This window comes from Mytilus trossulus, chromosome 14, assembly GCF_036588685.1.
Source record: "Mytilus trossulus isolate FHL-02 chromosome 14, PNRI_Mtr1.1.1.hap1, whole genome shotgun sequence".
Classification (NCBI taxonomy): domain Eukaryota; kingdom Metazoa; phylum Mollusca; class Bivalvia; order Mytilida; family Mytilidae; genus Mytilus; species Mytilus trossulus.
The window spans coordinates 45,161,051-45,188,494 of record NC_086386.1 but is presented as its reverse complement, the minus strand read 5'-3'; the positions used below and the strand labels follow the sequence as shown (position 1 = coordinate 45,188,494).

At 31.7% G+C, this 27,444-nt stretch overlaps 1 protein-coding gene across 1 annotated transcript in view; it reads right to left on the bottom strand.

Moving 5' to 3' along the window:
- The window catches only part of LOC134697807 (uncharacterized), a 104,368-nt gene that overhangs the window by 64,598 nt on the left and 12,326 nt on the right, over positions 1–27,444 (bottom strand). Inside the window, exon 3 of the mRNA XM_063560093.1 lies at positions 5,251–5,494. Within this exon, the coding sequence (XP_063416163.1) occupies positions 5,251–5,494 (244 nt within the window). The remainder of the gene's footprint in view (positions 1–5,250; positions 5,495–27,444) is intronic.

Here is a 27,444-nt window from a genome sequence, read left to right as displayed (position 1 = left end):
TTGAGAAGTAAAAAAATCAAAGGCTGCACAACCAAATAGCTTTAGAATAAACAAGAATGTGTCCAAAGTACACGAATGCCCCACTCGCACTATCATTTTCCATGTTCAATGAAACCGTAAAATTGGGTAAAAATCTAATTTGGCATTAAAATCAGAAGGATCATACCATAGGGAACATTTGTACAAAGTTTCAAGTTGATTGGACTTCAACTTCATCAAAACCTACCTTGACCAAAAACTTTAACCTGAAACTCGCACTTTCATTTTCTATGTTCAGTGGACCCTGAAATTGGGGTCAAAAGTCTTATTTGGCTGTAAAATCAGAAGGATCATATCATAAGAAACATGTGTATTAAGTTTCAAGTTGATTGGACTTCAGCTTCACCAAAAACTTCCTTGACCAAAAACTTTAACCTGAAGCGGGATGAACTGACGAACAGACAGACGAACGAACGAATAGACAGACAGACCCACAGACCGGAAAACATAATGCCCCTGTACTATCGTAGGTGAGGCATAAAACATCTTACATGTTCAATCTAATTTAGATTGAACATGTAAGATGTTTGTGAGTGTATGACCATTAACAGATGAGAAGTTAATGTAATTACAATAGTTCGCACATGGTGCACTACAACTTTTTTTTTTTTTTTCTTCTTTCATTACATGTACTTTAGTGAATCTTAAAACTCACAATATCTGAAAAAGTGTAATTTTTGGCAATAGGAAAAAAAAAAAAAAAAAATGTCTTTAGAACCGGTATTTTAATAACACAAATCGAAGAACACACATTATGAATCTAGGAACTGTTGTCTGTAACTCAAACAATTGTTAAATGTGTTAACAATGGCAATTTAAATAAACAGCTGCTCCATGAGCGCATGATATGCTCTTTGTCTTGTGTGAAAGGTTTATGCAATACTCGTCAATAATTTCTGAGATAAAGTGTGACATGTGAAAAAAACCTTGTATAACAAAAAACTCAATAACTCAAAAATAAAATTTTGAATCATAACCAAAAAGTATACAGATCTTAAGATTAATATAACAAGGAAGTGTGTAAAGTTTTAAGCAATAACCATAAATTGCTTTTGAGATACGGCGAGACATGTGACCCCCCCCCCTTTTTTTTTTTTTTACAAAAAACTCAATATCTCTAAAAATAAAATTTTGAATCAAAACCAAAAAGTATACAGATCCTAAGATTAATATAACAAAGAAGTGTGTAAATTTTTAGCAATAATCATAAATCCTTTCTGAGATACGTAGCGACATGTAAAAAAAACCTCACCCTTTTTAAAAAAATATTCAATAACTCAAAAATAATTTTTTTAATCACTACCAAAAAGTATACATATCTTAAGATTAATATGAATAAGAAGTGTGTAAAGTTTTAAGCAAAAATCATGTTTTTGAGATAGGGCGGTCATGTGAAAAAAGCACCCCCCCTGTTTTAGTTACAAAGTCCTGTAACTCAAAAAGTATTAATCTTATTTTCACCAAAAAGTATACAGATGGTTTGATCATCATAAGGAACAACCATATTAAGTTTCATGAAATTTGGATAAGTCGTTCTTAAGTTACAGTGAGACATGTAACAGACAGACGGACGCCGGACATTTGTTTACCATAATATGTCCCGTCAAAATTTTGATGGTGTATAAAAATGAAACAAAAAATTCCAGTTCTTTCCTGTTACTAAATTGAATCAATTTCAAAAAGTTTCTAATGGGAAGAAGGAATAATTTTAAGATACTATTTATTGTATACTAGTATATCCTGCAATAGTTTATCAAATGCCAATTATTGATTTTAGCATTTGCAATACAAAAGGTGATGAAATATACTAAAATATAGTCCGATATGTCCGTAACATGAAAGAATCTTGAGTAACAGGACAAGTAACAGGACAGAGTTTGTAACAGGATGGATTTTTTTTTCAAAGCAATTGCTTTATTTCATAGTTTTAAGAAAAATACATCATTTCAGATTGGTCACAATTGATAGATAACAGCAAACAATGTCATTTATCTTTTGAAACTGTATTTGCAAGATGAAAAATCTGCCTATAAGGTAATTAAATTCTCTAAAATAAATTCCTTTCTGTTACCAGATGATGATGATGCTGATATACTATACTAGAATTGCACAATGTTCTCTGCTGATATCAAAAGTAAAAAAACTCTTTTAATTCAATATACTGTATATTATGTTCAGATTTATCTAATATGATGCTCATAACTTATATTAAATAAAATGGTTGGCATACAGTAGATTAACTTTGTGATTCGTCAGTGAAATTGTCTTTAACATCATTCCTGTTACTAATTATGGTTATACTGTTACTTTTTATCAGGTAACATGAGAGAACCTAACAGAAAGGAATTATGCAGCACATTTTGTCCTTTTATTCAAATTGTGTAGAAGTTTACTTTCATCTACATATCAATTTAATAAGATACTATAAAAACACATTTACTGTTATATTGCCAACAATGAAATATTCTCAGAAGGTACACAAAAAGGCTGTAACAGGAGAGAACAAAATTATTTTTCTCTAAATTCTGATCATTGGGGAGTTCGGATTTTTCAAACTGGCTGCCATTCACCTGAACATATGGAGTCATACATTCGGGAAAGGATGCTCTTTTCATTGCTTTACAAGAAATAAAATCTTGGTCTTCCAAATGTTTCCACAGGTGAAAAAACCTAGTGGTAACAAGAGGGGAATTACCCCTTGGGACAACCTTTCAAAGAGCCTTAAAAATGCAAAATTTTATCAAATGCTTTAGTTATAAGAAAATCAGACAAGTAGGGGTATGCTTTATATGATTTAGTTTTCGGAAAACAACACCGGACAACATGACTTTTGGGGGGTTGAGCATTTAAATTATAATATTTTATTTGAAGAAATATAAGAAATAGTGTTTAATTGGCAATAGTTGGTGCATTATATACTCTAGTTAATACTGAAACTTAAAATTTTCCAGAAAGATGCCTGAATAAAAAAATAATTGCTGGTGAAAGATGGAACATGGAAATTAGACTTTTTCAGATATTGTCTCACATACCACATTCATATCCTTTATTGAAATTAATGTCAATAATCTACAACAATAGATTGAATATTTTTCATGTTACCAACATTCAAATACACATCATCAATTTCATAGATTATTGTCATCATTTATCAAATCAAGGATGGCTACTTTCTCCCTCAGAGGTCAGCTAGATTTAATAACTTTTGTATTAACTGTTTATGAAGAGCATAATTGTACCATTATACTAAACTAAATACCTATATAAATACGTATATGGAGATTTGTATAATTAACAATGAAGCAAATATCAACCAGGGACCAAATGACGTGGTTGTATATATATAAGCGTTACAATGGCCGATAGGGTCACTACATGGCCTTCCACAATTAGCAAAATTCCTAACATAAAGTTAGTCATTGAAGTCCTTGAAATGACTGAATGTAAACCATTCAATTGAAAAAAAAACACCAAAAAATGACATGATTATGATAAAAGTACCAAAATGAAACCCAGATATAACCGAGACAGCAACCAAGGAAAACCACTGTTAAACGTATTCCTTAATTTGAACATCCACATTCATATTGTAGTAAGGTTGAACATGTAAATGTGCACTTAACCTGCCTTTAACCTGAGACATTTGGTGTAACAGCACAATATAAGAACAGTAAAATCAGTTGTAAAAGGATTGACTCATCTGATTAGTGTAAAGCACAAAAACAACTATAAAATAGAAAAAAAGAAAACTTCACAAATTACTGTTCTTAAATAATGATTTTGTCTTCAACAATTTTGTCATAAAAAAATTGAGTATTCTATTTCTCTTGATTCTACAATTGATTGGTTGATTATTGATTGTTTATCATCCAGTGGTAAATATTTCACCCAAATTTAGGATGATGCTAATAAATTTGTAAAAATTTAATAACTCTAGTCTAATTTTTATGAAACAAAGAGTTCATTAACAATTATAAACAATCTCATTTCTAAAAGTATTCAATGTAGATCCAATTTGTTTTAAATATTTAGAATTTTTTTATAAATCAAAAACCATTTTTTTCACAAAATTCAACGATAGATATCTTAAATGTTCTTCTCTTATGATGAGTCTTACTTCAATCTAATATCAAATAGCCTTTACACTTGTTTTTGTTGCAAAAAGCTTGACATAGGGATAGTGATTCAGCGGTTTTGTTATCCAACTTCTTAGCGCTTTATATTTTAGAAGATGGAAGACCTGGATGCTTCATCAGATAGTTTTCACTTGACCTCAACATCATTTCAAGGATCGGTGAACAAGGTTAATTTTTGATGGTGAAGTCCATATCTTAGATACTATAAGTAATAGTTATAGTATATTTGCTGTATGGAATGATTGTAAGATGTACATGTCCAACTGGCAGGTGTCAGCTGACCTTGACCTCATTTTCATGGTTCAGTGGTTACAGTTAAGTGTTTGTGTTTTGGTCTGTCATACTATATGCAATAGGTCTACTATATCTGGTGTATGGAATGATTGTCAGGTGTACAAGTCTAACGGGCGGGTGTCATCTGACCTTTACCTCATTTTTATGGTTCATGGTCAAAGTTAAGTTGTTATGGTTTTTTTCTTACTTGAAAACGTTATGCAATTGGTCAACTATATTTGGTGTATTGAAATATTTTATGATATATGTATCAGTCTAAAAGGTTTTGTTTGATTTTGGCCTAATATTAATGGTTCATTGCTAACTGTCAAGATTTTAAGATTTGGTTTGTGTTTCATAAACTAGAAGCAATAGATCAACTATATTTGTTGTATGACAGGATTGTAAGTGGTACATGTCTGCCTGGCATGGTTCATCTGATCTTGACCTTATTTTCATGGTGTATTGGTCAATGTATAGTTTTCTTGGTTAAGTCTGTTTCCTAGAAACTATAAGCAATAGGTCAACTATATTTAGTGTATTGAATGACTGTAAGGTGTATATGTATTTCTTGATTGGTTTATATGACCATGCTCTCATTTTCTTGGATCATGTTAAGTTTACATGATAGTTGTAGTATAAACTAAGGACTTTCAGCATTAAAATCAATGGTTAGTAAAGAAGGCGAGACATTTCAGCGTGTGAACTCTCGTTTTATTAGGGTACATTAAATTGCTTAGCCTGCATTCAAATGATCCCTGTTATTTCAATATTTACTTCCAATACATATTTCTTTACTTACCGCCACCATATTTAAGAGACAAATACGGAAATTTGACTATTGTTTCAAAACTGGTAACAAAACCACAACAGGCAAGCAAGTACTCTATTTTCCGATCCCATCCAATATGTTCATCTAGTCTTGCAGAAGCTGTCTCTGGGTTCTCTCCCCTGTCTACCGTACTGGGAATTTCTATCATAGAGTCATCATCTAGGTCAATACTGTCTCCTATACAATTAGCTTCCATTTGTGATGCTTGGGATTCCTGAAATTTAAAAAGTGAAAACTTGTCATTTTTTTCATCATTTTTTTCTGAATTTTTTTTTTCTAGTTTGCGTTCTTTTAATACAAAAAGAGGTTTGTATACTCCAATGGAATTTCAGTGTTTCAGTTCACTTTTTCAATATTATTGGATCCAGAGTGTCCTCATCAATCTATTGACATTATAACAATATAATTTAATTTTGGATGTAACCCAACTTCTGATTAGCTGACATTGTTTTGTTTATCAGCTCATAGACATAATTTAGTCATGAGACTGTGACGTCATCAACATTTTTTCATGGTTTACTGCGGTTTAAAATAGAATAAAGAATTAAATTATAAGAAATAACTGTAATATTTTTTCTGTCTATTTGAAAAAATTTATAAGATGTGGTGCACACTTCAAAATAAACCGCTACACGGGTTATTTTGAGTGTGCCCCACATTTTTTATGTTATTTCTTCATAGACAGAAAAAATATTACAGTTATTCTTTAATTAACTCAGTGAAGTCATGACCTAATTATCTTATGAAACTTTAATGCTGATTTTATATATATATATATATAAATATATAAAATCATTGGACCACAAAAATTAGGTCAAGGCCAAGTGAAATGTTTACGATAGAAACTTCAGACCATAAAACATTTACACGCTACAGGTTAGTTTACTTCTTCCATTGTTGAAATATATTGGTATATAAAATAGTCCTGTTGCACTCAAGCTATACATCCCTCAGTCATAACCAAAAATAGAAAATAGGCACCACACTCGATTCTAAATTCAAGAACTCAGCAAATACAAACATTGAATGTGTTAAAGAAGGGATATGGTTTATGAATGAATGACAAAATGAATAGCAATTCTAACATGCATTAGATACAATGAACACAATTCCAAGCATCAAGATAGTGCCTTAATTATTTTCTGTCCTTCATAAAGGTATTATTTCCTTATCCGGAAATAAAATAATTGAATATATAAAATTTCCAATTGAAGTATAAAAAACAACAGCCTTGATATTTAGGAAATGTTATAATTTCCAAAAATTGAACTGACAATTTAAAGTTGCCCTTTCCTTTTCTATGATGTTTGAGCACATATAATTGTGTTTTTTCATGTAGGTTTTGTTGCTACATGATCTCATTTATTTTATATTTTGAATGCAATGAGAAAGATAAAATTTCATTTAATATAATGTTAAAATTGTAGAATATTGAAACAGTAAACACCAGTATGCTGACAAGTTTGATGAGGTTCACTGTTTCATAAATCTACAATTGGGGTGACATTCAAACAGGCCGAGAGGAAAGAATTTTGGAAATTCATTCTGACAATGAATGATATACATCTTATTGCAATTATGATAAACAAGAGGTTCCTCAGATTCAAAAATATATATCTTGTATTGCTAATCAGGATGGGATTTGCTCATTTTTTTACTTTAGTTTTTGGTGTTTTAACAACACTTTTTTAAGCACCACATTTAGGCTATATCCTGGTGGCCAGTTTTTATTGGTGGAGGAAGCCGGAGTCCCCGGAGAAAACCATGACCTTCGATAGAAAAACTGACAATCCTAGTCGATTAAGATTGGAGTCAAGTGCACAAGGGGGGTTCAAACTCACAACCTCGGTGTGGACTGGCTAGTGATTAGAGTAGAAACTACTTAGACCACTTGGCCACTGAGGCCCCCCCTATTTTTTGAAGGCCTAATGGTGATCCATAGTTGCTAAACTTCTGCATCATTTGGTCTCTAATCAAGAGTTGTCTCATTGGCAATCAAACCACATCTTATTTTTATAAAAGCGATAGATATAACAAAACGGAACCAAATGATCCCCAGCTAGATGCTGTAGCTCACATGGCCTGTCAATGAGGTCAGGCGAGTTAAACAGCTTAGGCAACATGTGGTTCAAGGATGACAAATACAGGTATACACCTTGCATTCATATTCAGGACATTTTCCTATAATTTTACTTAGAAAATCAAAAATAAACGTTCACTTTATTATGGAGAATAATGTTATGACTATAAATCACATTAGTCTAGGCTTATACAGTCAAAAGTTCAAGGCAAAGGATAGATGAAGGAGGCCAAGATTAGTATAATTACTGAGATAATCTATTTAAGTATGCCTGCATGCCAAAAGTGACGCCATGTACATCAGATTTTACTGTGACTTATAATAGTGATAATAACAGGTACTATCATACCTTTATAATTTAGATTACCAACCACCCAACAGGCCAATTATCTTCAATATTTATACAGATTATGTATATAATACATTATCACATACTGTTAATTAGGAGTTAATTCTGCAGTGTGAACAATTGTCAGTCGTTATTATATATGCAGCAACTATATAACTAGGTGTCAGAACCTCTCGTTAAACTCTTCACAATAATATAACATTCAGAATGCTCCAGTGGTAAGCTTAATCGATACAAGCTAGCTAACCACAACAACAGAGAGCCCCCTTCACTCCATACCTTCACTAAATACCTATACAGAGATACTCAAACAAGCATGCTGTGACACTAAATTGAAACCCAACCAGCAATCGGGATTAGAGACATTTAAAAAAAATCTTAATTACTGGAAAGAAACAAAAAAGTTTTCTCTTTTTAAAAATCTTTTATAAGTTATATATAAAGTAAAGTAACTCTAAAAACAAAGTGATGCAATGTCAGCACAAAGCTTGTTGAAAAGACTGTACCTTATATAAGGGCAGGGGCGGATCCAGCCATTTTTCAAAGGGGGGGTCCCAACCGAGGACAAAGGGGGGGTTCCAACTATACGTCCCCATTCAAATGCATTGATCAGCCCCAAAAAAAGGGGGGTCCAACCCCCAGAACTCCCCCCCCTCCCTGGATCCGCCAATGAATGGTATACTTTTACAAATTGTGACTTGGATGGAACCTGCGGAGCACTTTGAATATTGCTTTTAATTTTACTGCAAATTCTTACAAAACAAATTGTACATCACTGCAAAAATAGAACTTAAAAACCACAAGATTAAATATTGTGCTTTGTCATACCCATATTTTGTTAAAATGTTATAAATATCAGCAATAGTACATAACACTGGTTTGAATTGTCTGTAAAACATTATTTTGTAAAACAGTATTACATAATTTGTATCATAAAGCATAATGACCCAATATTAGAAACCATATGGGTCAATACAATCTAAAATTTCAGCTTGACAGATATGCAGAATAATCTATAAGGCTTACAAATAGCTAGTGCACATAAGTTTAATATCAAGTTTTAAATATAAGAAACAACGGAAAATGGAACATTCCATAGGAATAATTTGGCTGGAATTCCAGTAAAATAATACTGGAATTTTAACTGTAATTCCAGTGGAAAGCCAATGTAGTTCCAGTGGAATTCCAGCTAAATTATTCCACTGATAATCACTGGAATTGCAGTGGAAATTACAATGGAATATCAGTGGTACATGTATTCCAGTGTAATTCCACTGATTTTTTTTCTCTAGGGAAATAGAATACTTAGGATTCATTTATTTGGTGGGTAATTATTTTTGGGGATTGAGGAAAACTTGCATGTTTGTAGATATTCAATTTTTGATTTGCAAAGTCTGCATACATGTAAATTCCTTTAAGGGAATTTCTTATTTGTTGGACATTTACCAACAAAATCCACCAAAAATTGGTACCCAACAAAAACAAAGAAATCCACAGTACCTCAAAATTATCAGATCTTCACCATTTACAAGTAATTTTTTTAAGAACAATTATAGGGATAGATTTAAAACTTACTTTTTTATAGGCATTGAAATACAAACTTATTCAAAGAGATTAAAGTATTTCAAACATTGCTCTTTTAATTGATGTTTTCTTAATTGGATACCAAACTTAACAATGCAACTATTTTTCAGTTTCTGCAATTCTTTGAGATTTTAAACAGATCTGCATGATCAGAAGGATAAGTTTTAGTGAACCACATGTTGTTAAAATTGGTACATTGATCCTGTGATATCTTGCCAATACTTTTCAGAATAATAAACTCTACGAGATCATTAAAGAAACATATTCACATTATATCTATCCATTCTCAACAGTTAAATCTATAAACTTTAAAATGTGACGCAATTTCTCACATTTTAAAATTCATGAGGATAAATAAAACCATCAACGATCAATAGATAAAAATTCTTCATTTCTTCTCTTGTTGTCATGTTGTCCAGGTTTATTATAAAGTGGGTCTCGTTGGGGTCTAAGCGTGACACAGGATTGCCGATTTTTCGTAAGCGTGATACTTGAAAGTCAAATTATTGTGTCGTGAAAACGGGAAATGAGGTCTAGCAGGACCTGGGAAATGACCAAAAAAAATGAGAATTGCTTAGGTACATAGTGTAAGCCAGATACTAGAATCTGACAAAACAGTAAGCGGGTTCTGAGATTGGGGCCCCCAAATGAGACCCCCTATTAACCCAACTGCATGAAAAACAGCAATTATTTGTTACCAATGAAACTTTGACATGGTAAGATTTTTATTTTCTGCCAGCAGACCTAATGACAAGTCAATGACCTTAGAAATCATAAAGACACTTAAATCTAGTTCAAAATCAAGTATAATCAAATTGAGAATAGAAAAAGGGAATATGTCCAAGAGACATTAAGGCTACCAAATTGGTTCTTCAATACAGCTACAAAATCCCACACTCAGAGGCGTGCTTCAGATAGCCTTAAACAAAATGTATACTAGTTTAATGACATTACCATCATGCTAAATTCCAAATCATATGAATGAACTAAAATCAAAATATACAAGACTAACTAAGTCCAGAGGCTCCTACCTGACTTTAAAGAGGATGCATGTTAAGGGTTATTTTCTTGCAACGTGATTGCCGTGTTTTTACTTTTTTATTTGACGTTCAGTCGTGCAAGACAGGTGCCTAGTTCAACGTGCTCTGCTTATTTAATTTTACATGTATCGTGATTTTCAAAGTCTTATTTGCGTGCTCGGTATTTTTTAAATAAAATTTAAACACTTAGCAGGGATAGTCAAGAAATACTTTTTTAAAAGCTGTAAACCAAATATATCATAAATGTGTATACTAAATCGGGAATATCAAGTAAAACAAAGAGTTAATATATACAAGAAGACAGTGACTCACACTATATCAGTCACAAAAGGTTAAAATAAAAGTATTTATTTTTCGTGCAACGTTCATTACAGAAATTATTTCACATTCAACATGAAATTATGTCTTATTTCATATTTTTTTCATGCAAGCACCCCCCCCCCCCCCCCCCCCTTTTATCACCCTCTTTAAACAGGTTAAAAAATGCATTAAGGTTAAACATGCTTTGTGAGATGAGTCCATAAGACAGCCAACAAATTGACCAGTCATGATTTACACAAAACAAAAGGTTTTTGGTAATTATAAATCTTCTATAAAAGATATTGTATGGCAATTATGTTGTCTGGGTATCCACCGCCATATTTTTTTCTTCATAATTAAGACAGAAACACATGCAAATAAAAGAACATGACATTTTTCAAAACCCACTCTTCATTATATACTACAATTATCCTATATCATGAAAGCCTTTAAAGGTCTGTTATTAACAAAATAATACTAGTTGAATACCAAAGGGAGAGTAAAACACTGCACAAAGTCGCCTTTAGCTGTCCCCTTTAGCTGTTGTCTGCTCTATGATCGGGGTTGTTGTTGTTTTGACACATTCCCCATTTCCTTTCTCAATTTTAAGATGTGTCCATTTTTTTGTATTGAACACAGTCATGATAACCGACTCCCACCTCCCCAATATAAATGTACATTTGAAGTCTCATTCTATAATAATTTTTATCCAATTCTACTATCTAGGAATCAATTTTCTAAAGGACAGTTAAGTTCAAAATTATAATGGATCTTTTTTAAAACTGGATTAATTTTACATATGGTATTAATAGACCCAAGGTCTTATTCAGGAGGTTCAAATAGCATATCAAACAGGGAATAATTCAAACTAATAATCAACAATGTATTTCCACTGACTATATCCATCAATTAATTTTGTTTTATGTTGTCAGGTTTTGATCATTATAAAATAAAATTATAGACAAGATAGGAAACACTGAACACTTATGATAGTACACAAAATCTCAAACTACAGCAGTCAATTAATGTTATTATGGTGGACAATACAGCAAAGTATAAAACAACTATTGCAGAATTTCAAACAAAAATTTCCTAACAAAAAACATATGCTAATTTTCATACAAAGCATCATACCTAGTATCTGAACAATCCAACATATAACTTGTACTATGAACAGTGGAAAATAGGGAAATTTTAATTCCTTGTTCTTTTTTTTTTTTAATCTTTATTATCATTAACACATTATGTTTTGCTACTAATTACAGGTATTTGTGCAAATATCATGCAATTACACATTACCTTTCTATATCTTTTAGTCCAATATCAGTACTTCCAAACATAAAAAGAAATGTTGGTTTTTTAAAACAATTTTCACATGTCTATAATGCATTCACAGTGACATTTTCTTCCTATAAAATCCAAATACACAACCTTTGTAATTGACTTCTTACATATTAAAAAAAAAACAGCTAAGAGAAGCATGCATGTATAAACTTGACATTCTATATAATGATTACTGTTTTTTTTCTAAATAAAATCCAGATTAGCATATAGTCAGAATTGAATCCTTTGACATAATGATCTTGTGTGACAAATGCTATAATATTTTTCTATCACAAAGGAATTACTGTATTACAGTTTGTTCATGGAAATTAAAGATCATGAAAACTTTGACATCAATTCAAATAACTATTTTTGGCAGCTTATAACTTGGAAGTTGGAGACTAAAACAATCTATTTAAGGAATGATGTAATATTTTTTCTGTCAATAAAAAAAATATTATAAAAAATTTGTTGCACACTGAATAACATGTGTAGCAAGTTATTTAACAGTGTGCAACACATTTTTATGTTATTTCGAATAGACATAAAAAATATTACAGTCATTTCTTATAATTTGTAATTTCTAAATTCAATTTTAAACTGTAGAAAGTAATGAAAAAATGTTGATGACGTCAAGGTCACATGACTAAATTATGTCTATGGGCTAATAACAAAATAACGTCAGCCAATCATAAGACATGTTACATCCAAAATTAAATTATATAAATATATAATTAAATGGAGATGTGGGGTTAATGTCAACGAGACAGAAACCCAATGACAAAAACAACCACAACACATCTAGAGGTAATTAACATTCAACCTTTAACAATGGTCAGGTATGACTGTATAACATGCCAGATTCTAATTTTTCTAGTCTTAAAAAACTACACGAGATGAGAAGGTGGAAATCTGCTATAAACACCGAATTTTCCAGATAAACAAAACACTAAAAGTTTTTCAAATTATATTCCAAAGTTATTTATTTTGATCTCAAGAAATAGAAAAATTTCCAAAGGATACCAATGTGATTCATCACTAATTATTATCATTTATTTACATTACTGGTACAGGGTTTAATTAAATTAGCAACATTCTTATTATCTGTTTCTTTGACTGTTTTTAATGTAACAAATATTGATAATTCCAATTAAGTAATTCCTATATTTCTTAAAACAAAATGTATTAGTCTTTCCAGTGATAAGGATGATCGAACCATTGAAGTGGATTTTTTTCTAGGAATAGATTAGGGAGCTATACCATTTGATTTTTATGGGTGGGCTAGGAAGAAAAATGTTGTCCTGCATTTTTTTTAAGTGTAAGCTCTGCCCTGCCTTTTTATTTTTCACTCTTTTCGGTCCTGCCTTTCTTTTTCTTAGTTTATTCTGACTATTTTTACATAAATTGTCATCCTGTCTTTTTTTTTTGCCAAGTTGCTAATCCTGCCTTTTTTCAAATTTCATCCTAGCAAATACCCTATTATTGTATAGCAAAGAATAAGATACTGTTCAAAACTGATTTTTTTCACTGACATTATATCACTAATTTGAAGATTTATTAGCATTATAGTCTAAAATGTACTCTTACTTAAAAAAGAGGGACTAAAGATACCAAAGGGACAGTCAAACTCATAAATCTAAAAACAAACTGACAACGCCATGGCTAAAAGTGAAAAAGACAAACAGAAAAACAGTATAGTACACATGACACAACATAGAAAACTAAAGAATAAACAACACAAACCCCACCAAAAACTAGGGATGATCTCAGGTGCTCCAGAAGGGTAAGCAGATCCTGCTCCACATGTTAATTTATGTTAATTTATGCATGGAATATAAATATGTTGACACAGAGATATAATGTCTTGCCTTTTTGTTATTTTGATAGTTTAATAAATATTGAAACCCAAATGGCAATATTTAAACATGTTTACTATCTATGCAAACCATTCAAAATCAGTTACCAGGACTTAAGGTGCAGGACTTCATAATCTCTATAACAAGAATGTCCCGAGACTTTTTATACGTTTAGGTATTTCGCATCCAATTTTTTATGAAAATATTTTTTATAAAGCACAAAAATGTCAGTATTCACCGCAGAAACTAACAAAACCTTTATATAGACTTATTAAGAAGGGATATAGTTACAATACTGTTGTCAGGTCATTAAGGATTGCATATTTGGGCGTTAATATTGATTCACTTATAGGGTCTTTGCATCGGAACTTAACACTTTTATTCAAAAACCAATTGTTGGCATGACACGGGTTATGTTCTTCTCATATATGTTATGATGGTATGATAATAAACCACTAACGGGAAGGATTGTGCCTGATATTCATATGATGAAATCATAATCTTTCAATCAGTTTAATTGAAGTCTGGAGCTGGCATCTCAGTTAACTGCTAGTAGTTTGTTGTTATTTATGTATTATTGTCATTTTGTTTATTTTCTTTGGTTACATCTTCTGACATCAGACTCGCACTTCTCTTGAATTGAATTTAAAATGTACATATTGTTATGCGTTTACTTTCCTACATTGGCTAGAGGTATAGGGGGAGGGTTGAGATCTCATAAACATGTTTCACCCCGCCGCATTTTTGTGCCTGTCCCAAGTCAGGAGCCTCTGGTCTTTGTTAGTCTTGTATTATTTTAATTTTTAGTTTCTTGTGTACAATTTGGAAATTAGTATGGCGTTCATTATCACTGAACTAGTATATATTTGTTTAGGGGCCAGCTGAAGGACGCCTCCGGGTGCAGGAATTTCTTGTTACATTGAAGACCTGTTGGTGACCTTCTGCTGTTGCTTTTTCTATGGTCGGGTTGTTGTCTCTTTGATACATTCCCCATTTCAATTCTCAATTTTATTACCCAAAAAGTTTGACCTTAGCCCTTGATTTAGTAGGTCGACTTTCTTCATGTTAAGTTTTTGACACTTTTCATTCGAAGATTATAAGGATAATATTCAATAAAAACTGCTGCTTAAACTAAATGATAGAAAACTTTTCAATGCTAACTATTGAATGAAGGGGGTCTCATTGGGGGGTTCCGATCCCCGATCCGCTTACTGTTTTGTCAGATTCTCGTATCCTGCTTACATTATATACGTATGCAATGCTATTTTTTTGTCATTTCCCGGGTCCTGCAAGACCTCATTTCCCGTTTTCACAACACAATAATTTGACTTTCACGTTCCACGCTTACGAAAAATCAGCAATCCCGCGTCACGCTTAGATCCCAATGAGACCCACTTTAATGAAATATAAGTAGACAGATTGAGAAATGTTTCACTTACTATGTCATGATTGCTTGGTTACTAGTAATATCTGTCCAAAATTGTAATGGTATAAATGTAATATTTGCCACTGAACAATCAACATAAGCCAAATTACAACTGTTCAATATATCTGATAAAATCCATAAGAAAATGAAACTGTGCCCAAAATGATTCATTAAGAAAAGAGAAAATGTGTAACATTTCTTGAGATATAAATGTTAAAAAGTACATGAGCAACAGATGTCTAAATAAGATGGAAATCAATTCTCATAAAATACAGCTATTGTCAATTTTATTACTGAGAGAAAAAAGAAGTCTGTGTTGAACTTGTCACTCATATTATTCTCTTTCATAATCGTTTATTGTGTGCAACATACAATTTCAATGTATAAGCTGTTTATCTAATATTGTTGATCTTTTATTCTGGGAAAGTAAAACTCCCTGTTACGAAATTATTCATATTTGCAAAATCTTACATTTGCATTTATTCTTTTGTCATAAAAATAAGATTTTAATTGATTTTTTTTGTCAATTACCTGAAAAATGCCACATAGTGCTAATTCCAATTTGTTTCTTGTGTAGCATTTGTTCTTTCCATTTAATTTCATGTTTCAAAAGATGATTGTAATTACAATCAATTAAGTAAAAAGCAACAAAAATAATAAAACAACATGATTGACCCTTTACATTTATTTTTTATGCAAGGAGATTGATTATCTAAATAAAAATTCTATATGTATGTGGCCTAACATATAAACAAGTTTTCTTTACAAAAATTTTGAACCCTGCAAAATATCTATAATTTATCTCATATCTGGTGCAAATTTAACAACATTATTTAAATAGTACAGTGATAATCTTACATATTTCAGAAATCATTTCTTTAAAATTTAATCAATTTGTAGTGATTTGTTAGACCTGACTTATAATCTGCATTCACTACAATATATTTGTTAATCATTTCAAAAATAAAATCAGAAGAAAGAAAGGGGATAGGACCGTTATCAGGACTACGGGATCAGGTATTTTTAAGTCTGGGATTTTGGGATTGACCCATTTGGATTCTGGGAATTTCATTTTTTTAAATTTCGGGACGTCAGGATTTAAATTTATTTAAATTCAGGACCTCTGGATTATGTGTTTTTAAGCCAGGGATTTCGGGATCAGGACCCCTCCTCAAGAAAGGAAACCAAAGCATCAATTCATAAATGTCTTAATTGGATATATATGAAGATGTGGTAAGAGTGCCAATAAGACAACTATCCATCCAAGTCACAAATATAAAGGTAAATTATTATAGGTCAAAGTATGGTCTTCAACACTGAGCATTGGCTCACACAAAACAGCAAGCTATAAAGGACCCCAAAAATGACTAGTGTTAAACCATTTGAACAGGAAAAACAACAGTCTAGTCTTTATAAAATAACTAGAATCGTTTATGAACCACATCAACAAACAACAACTAACTGAACATCAGATTCCTGACTTAGGACAGGTGCAAGCAATTGCATTGGGTATAAGCATTTCAATAGGTACCAACCTTCACCCTTATCTGAAACATTATACATCACAACATAGAAAGACACACTATGAAATATCAAACCTATTTAATTGTCAGCAAAAGAGGGGGGAGGGGATAGTTACATACAATATGAGCACTCTAGAACATCATCTGAAGGATACTGTGCTTTAACTAAATCATGCATCATATCATTTCCATGGTATTCATTAAACCTTTGATATTTCATATTTTCATTGATGTCTACTTTTTGGATGAGAGATAATGTGAAACTGAAAATAGTTACGTTAGGATCTAAGACATTCACAATTATAGTAGTTATGTCATAAAAGAAACTTCTATGGTTTTGTTAAAAAATACTTATATTTTTGTCAATTTCCATATCTATATTTTTACCTGCAAAATTATATGATTTAAAAGGAAGAATGAATTAAATCATTTCCCATAATATTTGTTTGTAAAAGCAACGTTTTTCATATATATTAACTTGGTTCTTGCACCAGAAATTTTTGAAACATATTAAATTCAGAACTTATTGACCCCATCATCAATTTTCCTAGATCCTCATTTAATTTTTTTTATATATTTAACCACTAAATCTGGATTAAGACCTTACCTGTTGATTGCAATGAACTATCTTGTATAAGAATTCCAGGTAATTAAATCACATCCATAATAAATTCACCTGTAAGTTAAACCAACCATTAAATAATCCAAGAAATAAAATCAATCACCTTAATAAACTTGCTCGTTTCCTTGATTTTTTTAATATGATAATCTCTAATCAAACTGAGGGTAACAACATCTTATATCAGACCAGTAACAACACCTTATATCAGACCAGTGAACAACACCTTGATCAATACATATATTGTCATAATAGTAAGATAAGACTATCCAGGTAGTCACAGATCAAACGGTTCCCTCGTTAACCTATTTGTTAATGACATCACATCTACATATGAGCCTTAATTAGCGTTTATAAACCTGACACTATTTAGCAAACGAGCAACATATGTATTGGAAAAATGCATTGATTTACGTAATATTGAAGTACATTAGAATGTAACTTCTACTGCTATAAAGGATTACATCAAAGATTAAAATTGTTATCATTCTCGGCCATTAGTAGTGGTAACATACAAGTCATAATCAGTTTTTTATGTTTATTTGAAAATAAGGAGATTAGTATTATTGGCAATGAGGCAACTATCCAACAGAGACCTTGTGGTCTCTTCACAAGGGGTTCAAATTACCATATGACACCAGTATTAAGTCTCGTTGAAGAGGACTTTGTCTGTAATTTACCCAGAAAAGCTGCATATTGGAATAGAAATTGAAATACAGTGTGAAAGGACCTAAATTATAAAATTTATATCTGTGGCAAGGTATAAAATGCTCATTAAAATCCAGAAAAGTTTTTTAAAACTCTTTGCGACAAAAATACATTAAAGGTAACGTACACAGCTAGTTTTGCATAGGTACTATTTCTGTACTAAAAATATGTAGTACTGTTAATCTACTTTTAATATTCAGTACTATTGTGTTACTTCAAAATTATCGTAATATTTAAGTACCTGTATTTTACAGTACTTTATTTGTAATTGAAATTTAGGTACTTCAGGATTTTGGTTATTACCGTTACATTAAATTTTCAGCATTTTGAAAGATTTTTCTATTTCAAATATCTTAAAGTTATGATTTTAAAACATGGAATATTGTATTATTTCTGTACAAAAATATTTAGTACAAATCAAGTACTCTAAAATACAAGTACCTAAATATTACAATAATTTTAAAGTAAAGAAATAGTACTAAAAGTTAAAAGTAAATTTCCAGTACTGCATATTTTAGTATAGAAAGAGTACCTATGCAAAAGTAGGTGTGTACTATATATCTAACTACTCCCTGGTTCAATCGTTAAACTAAAAGGGGTCCCCCTTTATGAAAAATTCAGGATCCATCACTGTATAAGATTATGAGTGGGAATGGTCTTTGTGCTAAGAATTCCAGTATGTCCTTATTTTACTACTGATTGGTCATGATTATAATTCTAGTCTTAGTTTGAGTGTTCCATAGACAATTCCACAAGCTATTATTATGTATACAAAGCAACAATTAATCAATCGTCCACAATTATGACATTAAATCATTTGTATAAATCCTTTTAACGAAGTTAAGTGAGTAAGGAATAAAGGTTTCAATCCAATATTATTGACAGACTTACAAACTATAATACTTTAACAATGGGAAGGACAACTACATGTAAGCTCATACATATTTATTGACATTTTCTTAGCAACGTCAATCCTTTTGCAAATAAATTAATGTTGTGTACAATACTTTTATGATCATGAAAATTCACACAAGGGTCGAACATAATATAAAGTTTGAAATCAAAGCTTCAAGCAAACATTATAGTTGATGAGTAATTTATGTAAAATGAAATATAACTATGCCTAATGTACCCTTAACACTCATAGGAACAGTTTGTTACTAAGATAAGTTGCCCAAAACAGGATACAATTATTCTGATAAGCTGGCACTAATTTGACAGTCACTGAATTTACTAGCAGGACTTGAGGCTTAGAAAAAGGAAATACAAATTTTAGTCTTTTTATAGACCTAGCTAAGTTTGGAATCCACAACCTCCAACACTCAAGGTCACATGATGATTGGACTTCAACTTTATCAAAAACTACTTTGACCAAAAACTTTAACCTGAAGATGGATGAATAGACTGATGACTAAAACAGAGACACAGACTGAAAAAAACATAATGCCCAAAGTTGAGGCTTAGAAATTTAAAGCTTCTGCCGTGGGGAATGCAATCAGCAAAATTTCATCGTAAGTTTTAAATTTTTGAAGAAAAGATTGACAGAAAATCAGCTTTGAGTATAAAGCTTACAAAGGGAGATAATAATTAAAAGGAGAATTTTGAATTATTGTAATACACTGTGGTCTTTCGCATAAATTTCTTGTCAAATGTAAAGTAATTATAAACAGAAGACACTTCTATTTTTGATTTGTTTTATCTATCTTTTTATTTTGTGTATGTCTGTAAAAAAGAAGACTATTCAAAGCAGAATTATTTTAATACTCTTTTTCTCTAAGCCCTTGCTTATTAAATTCATACAATCATAACAGTAAGTTAAATAGATCAGTTTGAATATGGAATTAGTCATTTCATCCTATTTATCACATTTGATTGTAATTTTCAACACATTTCGATCCTAAACATGCCATAAATTGGGGTATTTTTCATATTTATTAGCAGTTTGGGCTTTATAAGGGGCAGTTAAAAATCCAGGCTGTTTTAAGTATTCATGTTTTATCGATTTTGTCATTACATTTAAATGGATGAAAAGTTTCTGACAAAGTCATACAGTAGATTGGAAAATTTAGTCTTGAGATGAGTTTTTGGACATGTATCTAAAAGTTCATTACAAAGGAACCAATCCAATGATTAAAAAACTGACATTTTTTTTTGTAACACTCAAAATTTTATTTAGAAATATAATATATTTGTAAAATAGTTATGATAAAATGAAATTAAGTTACTACAGAGAAAATAAATCAGACAAAGAGACAGTCATACAATGACAAAGCATTCCTAAACTATAATCCAGCTCATAAAATTTACAGTTGTAAAAAAATCTTAACAAAAAATGTAACACATGTTCCTATGTTAATCTACGTGATTTCTTAAAAAGCTTAGAAGACTTGTACAGCTTAAGGTACATGCCTTCTCTTTATGTGGTTACGAGACCTTAACTCAATTCATATCATTGATTCATTGTATAAAATGAAATTTGTATTTTATGCCATCCTTTGGGAAACAAATTCTACAAATAGACAGAAAACATTAATTTAGATGACAAAAATTGTAGATTTTTCTATTTTTAATCTATAACAGCCATGTAGTTAGTATATTGACATGAGAATAACTAGGAAATAGACATCCAGGTCTCTGATTAATATTGTGAACAACAGGAAATTAGAGAGTTACAACATCAAGTAGGAGGTATCTAAATAACAAAAAGTAACCAAAATAAACATTTAAGGGTTATCATATGGTTTGCAAACAATGGACAAACACCCATTCCATTTTGTTATTTGAGTTCAGTCAACAAAAAGGAAGATGATCAAAACAAGTTGTAAATCAAAACCTACATGTTGAGAAAGACAGTTACTACCATGGACAACATAATATAGGGGGAGTTTGGGGATCAAGTGGTTTATTAATCACAACCCTGTTAAGATTGTGGGTTTGAGGTATGAGGTGTGAGGTGTTTGACTATGATCATAAATGACAGGGCAATCTGCACCTTTGGCCACAAATCTGATATCTGTAGCCTAGTAAATTTCATTCAGTCTTTTAAAAGAAAGTATTTGCAAAGGTCTGTTTAGACACATGAACAAAATAGTTGAATATTGGTCTTTCACTATAGAAGTTGGGAAAAGATTTTGGTGTAAACTGCTAGGAACGCCAATTTTTCTGCCTAGGGTTGTGGTTCTTTCTGGTGTTCTCACTGTCTTTCTCCTCCAATGAACACTTGTCGCCAGGATAAAGCCTAAGTTGCTGAAAGTGGAGTTTAATGATTCAATGAACAAAGATATGTACAAAGCCATTACAAACTTTTTTAACTAAATCACACAATGTGACAATTTAAGCCAAATTCCCTGTTAGTCTAATGATTGATGTGTGTTGTTGTCTGCTTTTATTGTTTTTCTTTTAAATATTGTTTATAGCACAATTAAAATAAGGTAATGATTTTTTCATTGTTTCAATTTTGAGTTATACTTAAAATTGTCTTCCGAGTCTTTTAATAGTTTCGTCACTCAACACAGAATTGTGAATAGATACCGGAATAATAATGTTTTGTTTATTGTTGATGGCCATACCATGACCTGCAGTTGTTTACCTTATTGTACTTCGGTTAATAGTTGTCTCGATCATTAACAATCATTTCACATCTCCTTGTCTATACATTATAACAGTTATATGTTCTTCTTGTCACCTAAATCTTGGACGGATTTAATTATCTTGATTATAACAATCATATTATTTACATGCCGCCTTATCAAACAGATGTACAAACAACGAAGAAATACAGAAATGTCAAATGGTGAAATAACAAAAGAAGGAAACAACAGAAAATGGACCTATTCAAATCAGATTAATGGAATTTTCCATTGATTTTATTGGTCAGATTTTAATACTGGTTACCCCCTGGAGTCCATTAAAAGTTTTATCTAAGACAGCGTAATCAATAGAGTCAACTATTATCTAACAATCGTAATGGTAATTTCCCTACAAATGGAAAGTGGAGCTGTTATAAAGAATTGCTTATCTCGATCAATCGTAATATAAATCTTTGCAGATCTATAAATACTAATGTACAATTATTCTTATGGTATCAAGTAACCTTGAAAATTATGTCATTTTCCAATCCATAGCTTCAGAATCTAATGCACTCTGGGTATTGCTTACAAATTGTACGTAGATTCACTATGACAGATCTAAACAATCTTATCACAATGGAAATTCAATCAACATCTGAGTTTCAAAGAAGAACATTCTTAAAAATTGGTCAAACAGAATCAAAGATAACCTTGGGAAAACAAGAGGAGGCTTTGGTGGGTGGCTGAGTGGCCTAAGTAACAATCTGAGTATCACTAATCTTGGTGGGTGTCTGCATGAGTGATCTAAGTATCACTCTGAGTATCCCTAACCTTGGTGGGTGGCTGAGTGGTCTAAGTATCACTCTTAGTATCACTAACCTTGGTGGGTGGCTGAGTGGTCTAAGTATCACTCTGGGTATCACTAACTTTGGTGGGTGGCTGAGTGCTCTAAGTATCACTCTGAGTATCACTAGCCTTGGTGGGTGGCTGAGTGGTCTAAGTATCACTCTGAGTATCACTAACCTTGGTGGGTGGCTGAGTGGTCTAAGTATCACTCTGAGTATCACAAACCTTGGTGGGTGGCTGAGTGGTCTAAGTATCACTCTGAGTATCACTTACCTTGGTGGGTGGCTGAATGGTCTAAGTATCACTCTGAGTATCAATAACCTTGGTGGGTGGCTGAGTGGTCCAAGTATCACTCTGAGTATCACTAACCTTGGTGGGTGGCTGAATGGTCTAAGTATCACTCTGAGTATCACTAACCTTGGTGGGTGGCTGAGTGGTCTAAGTATCACTCTGAGTATCACTAACCTTGGTGGGTGGCTGAGTGGTCTAAGTATCACTCTGAGTATCACTAACCTTGGTAGGTGGCTGAGTGGTCTAAGTATCACTCTGAGTATCATTAACCTTTCAACACTGAGGTTGCCAGTTTAAATCACACACATGGCAGCGGGTGCACTTTACTCCGATATTGATTGATTAGGATTGCCAGTTTTGCTACCATACTGCAACTGTTGGTTGTTCTCTCCAGGAACAACCAATTCCTCTACTTCTAACCAATAAAAACTTATTGCCACAGATACAAGAGTGCAACTACTTGTTCACATTTTACCAATAATGACCATAACTTCGATGTGACACAACTAATTCTCTTTACAAAAGACTGCATCTACAAACAGTTTATAAGTTTCTCAGCTGTGAAGAAAGTCAGAAAACAAAATTACAGGGCAACTTAAACATTAATAAAACAAGAATGTGTTCCTAGTACACGGATGCCCCATCCACACTTTTATTTTCCAGGTTCAGTGAAAAGTGAAAATAGGGGAAAATCTCTTATTTGGCATTAAAATTAGAAAGATCATACCATAGGGAACATGTGTACTAAGTTTCAAGTTTATTGGACTTCAAAAACTACCTTGACCAAAAACTTTAACCAGAAGCGGGACAGACGAATGAACTGACAGAAGAATGGAAGTACAGACCAGAAAACTTAATGCCCATAAATGGGGCATAACAAACTCTTACAACTTTCTAATAGACACTAGAAAATTTATAGCTTATCTGATTATTTGTGTAGTTGGGTTGCTGTCACATTGATGTATAATACACCCCCCTTTATTCCCCTTTATTCAACACAAGGATAATTCAATCTTCAATAGAGCAATAGATCATTCTTTTTTTTTCTGTAATACAAGTCCATCTAAATTGCTTGTGTGAAATGCAGTAATGGAACAAAGTACTTAGTTGTACCAGAGATTATATGTCTCTGGTTGTACGACATAAATAAATGGAACTAAGACAAGCTAATTTTCTAGCAGAGTCTTGTATTACAGCTGACATTTAACAGCCAATTCTCAAGAGTAATTTTTAATATTTACTTTGTTCTCAGCATGTTAAATATCGACTAAACAACATATCTTTCTTAGACACAAATGTATGTTTGGAAGATATTTTATCTGGTACTAGGTTGCGCTGATATCTTTTCATACTGTCTACTGTCTGGGGGGTTTAAATACTGAAGTTTAATAATAAAAATCCATTTAAAATAACGTTTTGGGTGCATTTACAACTGGAAAGAAACATTCTTTTTGACAATTTCTCTTATTTGTTACTTTTGAGTGGCAATTACAGCTGATTTCCTAATGCTTGCAAAGTAAAACTTTGGTTGGTTTGCTTGCTTTGTTTGTACAATTGTTTAAACAAGCTTTGTAAATAAGATTGACATCTTTAAACAATTCATATAGACATAGTTTAACCTGTATACATCATATTTGAATTTAATTGGGTGTTATCCTAATGATTGTACAATATACAAACAAAGCAAGCAAGCTTACAAAAGTTTTGTTCTACATGCATTAGGAAATTAGCTGTAAGAATTATATTATGCAATTTGTTGGTGACAAATTAACAGTTGAATGAAATCAAACAGAAATGCCAAAACAAAAGAATATAATTGATTGATTGTTGGTTGCTCAATGTCCAGTGGCAAATATTTCATGCAAGTTCAGGATTTGAACAAGTACACAATAAATACAATAGTTATGTCTTGTAATAGAGGCCATACAGGATGATGGCTGTGAAAATTTTTGACTACCACTGGAAAATGAGGGTTAATTGGATAGGGACAAAAATTTTGCCTTACAACAGGCCTCATAAGGACCCCTCAAAGAGATGTTACAGGGTTCTTAAAGTGCAAAGAGTATGACACTTTCTTTTGGAGAGGCATCACATTTAACTTCCCCATTCTGAACAGACATGGCTGCAAACTTGTACATCTGGCACTATTACCAAACGAATTCCCACCTTTGGCAAGCATTTTACGGCTGGGGGAAAAAGATTAAGTTACCACATTTTTCTCCAGTCACCGGCCTTTGGGTCCAAAAGAATATGAAAAAGTTAGTTGATAAAGTCTACATTTCACTTTTACAGTTTTTAAGAAACCTTGCAGTTTGGTATTATTTATTGAACTTTTAATGAAATAGTCACTAATGAAAATGTCCATTAAAGAATTTCCATGCTACTATAAACAAATCTGAAGATGCCTGAGTTTTATAATAACTAACACATATTAAATATTTTAGAAGACATCATTATGCCTTTTCTTTTTTTCAGATTTAAAGAAACACAGAAAATGTGACATTTCCCGGTAATTTGATTTCCTCAGTGACTGCTAATGACAATCATTTGAATCCGCTGATTACATATAAATCAATCTTAAGATATATTTTGTTACATTTTAATAATGCCTATTGTCTGTCATCATCATGGTATTGTCTTCCCTTCTTTGACAAATAATCTATTGGAATCATCTAACTATTTTTTACTACCTAGGAAATACAAAAATCTTTAGTCTATCAGGATCAAAGACAGTCATCAATTTCACACAACATCTTACCATATAAAATACTAATAAACAAGAATGTGTCCAAAGTACACGGATGCCCCACTCACACTATAATTTTCCATGTTCAATGGACCGTGAAATTGAGTATAAAATCTGAGTTGCCATTAAATTTAGAAAGATCATACCATAGGGAACATGTGTACTAAGTAACAAGTTGATTGGACTTCAACTTCATCAAAAACTACCTTGACCAAAAACTTTAACAAAAACTTTAACCTGAGCTTCGCACTATCTTTTTCTCTGTTCAGTGGACTGTGAAATTTGGGTCAAACTTTAATTTGGCATTAAAATTAGAAAGATCATATCATTGGGAACATGTGTACTAAGTTTCAAGTTGATTGGACTTGTGAGCAATTGAAAACACATGCATTTATTTTCTTCAAGGCAACCACAGTTACTGAGTCAAACCATGAAATCTGGAGAGTAATTGAAAACATTCATTTACAGATAGACAGAACACAGCCATTTTATTTTTATGAAGGCAACCATAATGATTAAATGAGGAAACCCATATGATACTTAGTGAGTAACTGAAAACAACCTTATACAGATAGACAAAACACATCCTGGTATTTCAAGAAGGCAACCATAATGATTAAATGAGGAAACCCATATGATACTTAGAGAGTAACTGAAAACAACCTTATACAGATGGACAGAACACATCCTGGTATTTAAAGAAGGCAACCATAATGATTAAATGAGGAAACCCATATGATACTTAGAGAGTAACTGAAAACAACCTTATACAGATGGACAGAACACATCCTGGTATTTCAAGAAAGCCTTAGAGATCACCCATTACAGTAAAGCTTCATACTCAAATTTACGTAATAGAAACAAGAAGACTTCATAAAGTTATTTCAAGTGAAATGAATAATGTTCTAGATTGTGTAATCACGATGAGAATGCACCCATTTCAACTAACATGAATCTTAAAGATATAAAACAATTATTACATCAGGATAGATAACAATTTCATCAAATCAAAAGAACACTTGCACAACTATGACTTAGTAAATTATGACATAAGATTAATTTTATTTGATATCCATCTCATTATTACATAATAGTAATTCTCTTTGATATGCATCAGATTTCATTCTTTCCTGTCTGCTATGGAAGAACTGAAGGATAGTATTGTGTACTGCTGACTACAAGGTTAGAACTGCTGTGTGAATATATTATCTTATTTAATGATTGTTCCATGATAGCAATCACCTTGTACTTCAGATTGACACCTTTGAATAAAGTGGGAATTATGGTCAATTAACTTTGCCTATAAAAAAGAAGATGTGGTATGATTGCCAATGAGACATCTCTCCACAAAAGACAAAATGACACAGAAATTAATAAATATAAGTCACAGTAAGGCCTTAAACATTGAGCAAAGTCCATACCATATAGTCAGCTATAAAAAATGCCTACATGACAAATCAAATTTTCAAGTCATAAATGTATATATTCTTTTTCACTTTCAATGTAAACAGAGCTTATAAGATCATTATTTATAGAGCCAAATGGCCAATAATGTAACCTAATGTTTCTATAAAGTTGTCTATTATAATCAATATTATTATGGTCAAAACATAAATTTCCTGATTTTTTTTTTATCAAGACCCATCATTTCAAGAACAACAAAATTTCAAGGTCATTTTTCCAAAGTCATAACTAAGTAGAGAAAGGTTAAGTAAGCAACAGACATTTTTAAATCTTAAGCCATGATAAGTTTAGATATTCCTTTGATTAATTCCTGGTTGAATATATGTTTTCTTTTTACATTGCATGATATAAAGACTGTCGGCAATTAATTACCTTTGTTTGACCTTGATAGATTTTTCTAATGCTAAAAGGCTTTCAATATATATTTAAAGAGCTGGCAT